At 42.1% G+C, this 4,033-nt stretch overlaps 1 protein-coding gene across 1 annotated transcript in view; it reads right to left on the bottom strand.

Moving 5' to 3' along the window:
• LRP11 (LDL receptor related protein 11) overlaps positions 1-4,033 on the bottom strand; it is a 63,413-nt gene that overhangs the window by 49,246 nt on the left and 10,134 nt on the right. Inside the window, exon 4 of the mRNA XM_029943250.1 lies at positions 2,685-2,824. Coding sequence (XP_029799110.1) covers positions 2,685-2,824 — 140 coding nt within the window. The remainder of the gene's footprint in view (positions 1-2,684; positions 2,825-4,033) is intronic.

Below are 4,033 nucleotides of genomic sequence, written 5' to 3' on the forward strand. Positions count from 1 at the left end.
CCTTTCTGGAGGCTTCCGGGAGCGCCCGCGCGTCTGTGCGGAGACCCTAGGCACACTCTGAGGCGGCGAGGCGGCTAGGCGGCCTCGGCGCGGATCAGCACCCGGCCGGTGAACAGTGGCCGCGGCGGGGGCGGAGCCGCGTCAAGCCCCGCCCGCCCTCCACGGCGCCTGCGGTCCCGCCTCGCCCCGCCCCTTCTCGCTTTGACCCCTCCCACTTCCCCCTTCAGTAGCGCGGGAGAGAGACCCAGAGTGTAGTTTTCTAAGGGTGCTGAGCAGACAGTTCTTCGGTGACCGCAAACCTCTAAGTCCGGGCTGGTTTTGTGTCTGAGGCCCCCTCGACTTCATTAACAAGCGAGACCTGCTCGAGCGTCAGTCAGCTCAAAGGGGAAGCTCAACTTGTGACCTCAGCGTTTGCTTTAGAAAAGGGACTTGAACTAGGACCAGTCTTCAGTCTTTCACCGCCCGACTGTTTACATATTAGGTTCCCCAGTGCGCTTGCGTAGCACAAGGCGGGCCACACTTTGAAAAATACAAAAATCAAGCAGTCACATTCCTTTATGTTTTCCACAAACATAACTGGAAATCTGAATACAGCCAATTAGGAGGATCTGATGAGTTATCTCTTCAGCGTGTAGAGAGGCCTTCCAGCTTAGATCACGGGAGATCTAGTGGAGTTGTGTTTTACTTATTTATCTATTTTTATTGAGTGAACTCTCGCAGATAATCTTTTCCTTTGCCAAGGTATGACTGACATGGAACACGCCAGCTTCAGGTGTGCAACATAATAACTCAACACTTGTATATATTGTTGACCGATCACCACAACATCTGTCATCATCTGGAGTTACAAAACTGAGCAGTAGTGTTGTAAATATCGTAAGAAGGTATATGAAAATCCAGTCCAGCAGAGACCACATCTGAGAACTGTAACGGCCTGCCGGCAGCTTCTACAACTTATTTATTTCAGACAGAATCACTCTCTTGATTCAGTTTTCTCCTCATTATGGATCACATTTTCTTGCTTTTTAGTACGCCCAGAAATTTTTGGCTGGATACGTGAACATTGGAATTTGTACATTTTTCAATGTTTGTATTTTTATGGGAGAAAGAGAAAATACCTGGATAGGAAAATAGCGGTTTCTGACATATACATTTTAAATGTTAGAGCTCATATTTAGGAACCTATTGCTTTGATATCTAGAACAGAGAAGGAGATAGAACTAGAAGGTAAAAATACAAAAGGAGAAAACAGAAAACATAGCCCAATATTTCTTCTGTTCCATGAAAAGAGAAATTTATAGAGTTCATGAGGGTGTGTATGTGAGTGACTTTGAGGCTGAGAAAATGGTCTCTTAGCACTAAAGGCTATGTCTGCACCGTACTACCCTGGGCGGCTGGTTTTTCTACCTATGAGGCAGTCACCCTGCACAACTGAAGCCACTTAGATACCTTTGAAAACATAAGGATTCCTTTTGCCTTAGACCTCAGAGAGCGCAAGTAGGCTTATGATAAAGAGAACCTTTTACTTGTGATAAAAATGGGGCCTGAGGGCAGCATCAAATCTTCTATAATAATAATAATTATTATTAATATGAAACATAAACATGTCTGATAATACGACATAATGTTAACTAACAATTGTAATGATTTCAAAGCTTGCCAAACCCTTTCATGTACATGAATTCATATGACTTACATAGAGATTTTAAGATGGACACGTGATCCTCACTGTTGCCTTTGGGACAGTGAAAAGGAAGTCAGTATAGAGTGAGATCCAGCTCACATGTTCCATGGGGGAGATAATGAGGGACAGGTGGCAGGGACAGCGTTTCTCAGGAGCATTCATTTCCAATTCTCCCAGCACTGCCAAAGATTCCCTGTCTATAACTTCACAAGAGGGTTTTTTTTTTGAGAAAAGTGGAAATGACTTAATGTGTTTTACCATTAACACTGGTTATTTCTGTGGTGTGAGATGGGAATAGTGGAGGGGAATACTCACTTTTTTTTACTTTACAGGACTTTGTATCAGTTGAAAGCTTTATAATGAGCTTGTCATAAAGCGTTTTTCATTAAAAACAAAAACAAAACAGGCTCTGACTTCTGCTGCAGCCATATTAGAATAAACGGGTTGGATGTATCCTCCAAACTTAGATGAAAAATCCAGAAACAAATAAAAAAGAAACAATGTGCAGGGGCATCTGGGTGGCTCAGTTGGTTAAGTGATGGGCTCTCGATTTCGGCTCAGGTCATGATCTCATGGTTTTTGAGATAGAGCCCTACATTGGGCTCTGTGCTGACAGTGTGGAGCCTGCTTGGGATTCTCTCTCTCTGTCTCTCTGCCTCACCTCCCCCCTCCTCCCCCCCAAATAAATAAATAGACTTAAAAATAAAAAGAAAAAGACAATGTGCTTTGGATACCAGGTAACAGGCAGTGTGGGACCCAGGACAAGGGACACTAGGAAGTGATCCTTCTGACTGCCCTGGCTTCCTGCCCAGAGAGGGATTCCAAACTGCAGGCCAGGAGGGGAACCAAAGGGAGCCTGGCAGTGTCTCTGAGCAGAGAAAGTGGAATTGAGAATTGAAGGGGGCCAGGTGGCCAGGATCCACAGGGCAGAGTACCAGAGGGGAGAGAGCTACAGGGAAAGAGATCTGGAGGTCTGCAGAGGATTCCCCTGAGCCCTCACCTGAATGCTGGTCAAGTGCGTGCATGTAAGGAAACTATCCAAGGCCAGAGAAGGAACCCCTGGAAAGACGCAGGCAGAAGAATTTCCAAGCTGCACAAGCCTGGGAATAGTGATGTTCCGGACAGCCGGAGTGGAGAAACCTGTAATACCAGGGTGCAGTGGGAGAGAAGGATTACAAAGAAGTCCAAGTACACTAGCTAGCAGCTATAAGATACGTTCATGTTTTGATTGTGCTGATGATCTCACTGGTGCATACATGTGTCAAAGCTCATCGGAGTGTGTACTTGAAGTAGGTACAGCTTATTGTCTTCAATTATACTTAATAAAACTGTGAACAACAAATTTCATTGCATGGTGTATAGGAGGGAGATTAGGGCTGATTATGAATTGTGAGAGAGACAATAAATCATTTATCTCCAAGTTGTAGTTTTTCTCCTTTCGTTTCTATGAGATAAAATACCTTTGTTTTGAAAACCTAAACATCAAAACCTCACCAATGGACAGAAAAGTTTGTATGTGAAGGTACATATGTCAGGACTGTGGGCTGAAAAGATGGAGATGTGTTGCTACTTTATAAGATCATTAAGGGAGGGGCACCTGGGTGGCTCAGTCAGTTAAGCGGCCAACTCCCCACATTGTCAAAAAGCAAAAAAAAAAAAAACAAAAACAACCAAAACAAACAAAAAACCCTTAAACTTCAGATTTCCTCACCGGTTCCATGGGAAAATTTTAAAAATGGTAAACTATTTTTTTTCTGTTTATTTATTTATTTTTTAACATATGCAATTATTTTCCATCATTTACACTACAGTAGTTACAATTACACTCCAAACAGAAAAGCAAAGTAAAAAAATCAAAACACCAACTTCTATTTCACGTAATTAGACTTATACAGAAATTAGAAGGTTATGTAACAAGTAGTTAATCACCTAATTTCACAGCTATCTGAAGTGGCAATCATTATATAGCAGCTTATCTATGATACACTCAAGATACATGATACAATTTATTACTTGTTCATAAGCTACAACACAGCCTGCTTAATACCTTTCCTTAAATTCCACCTCTATACTACAATATACTTGAGGTCCTTGCAAAAAAGTAGCTACCTTTTATATAGAAAATGGATGATTAAGTCTTTGGTGTTGTAAAAGCAACTTCATTTAAACATAACGACCCCCACCACCAAAAAAAGAAGAGAAAAAAAAAGTAACGAAATAATAAGGGAAAAACCCAAGACACACTTCCTAGGGGAAAAAAACAAAAACAAAACAAAACAAAACAAAACAAAAAAACAGCATGTAATTTCTGTCCTTGACGGAATGTATTAAATAAGCAAACACCACCAA

The sequence above is a fragment of the Suricata suricatta genome, chromosome 7 (assembly GCF_006229205.1).
Source record: "Suricata suricatta isolate VVHF042 chromosome 7, meerkat_22Aug2017_6uvM2_HiC, whole genome shotgun sequence".
In the NCBI taxonomy this organism is placed as follows: domain Eukaryota; kingdom Metazoa; phylum Chordata; class Mammalia; order Carnivora; family Herpestidae; genus Suricata; species Suricata suricatta.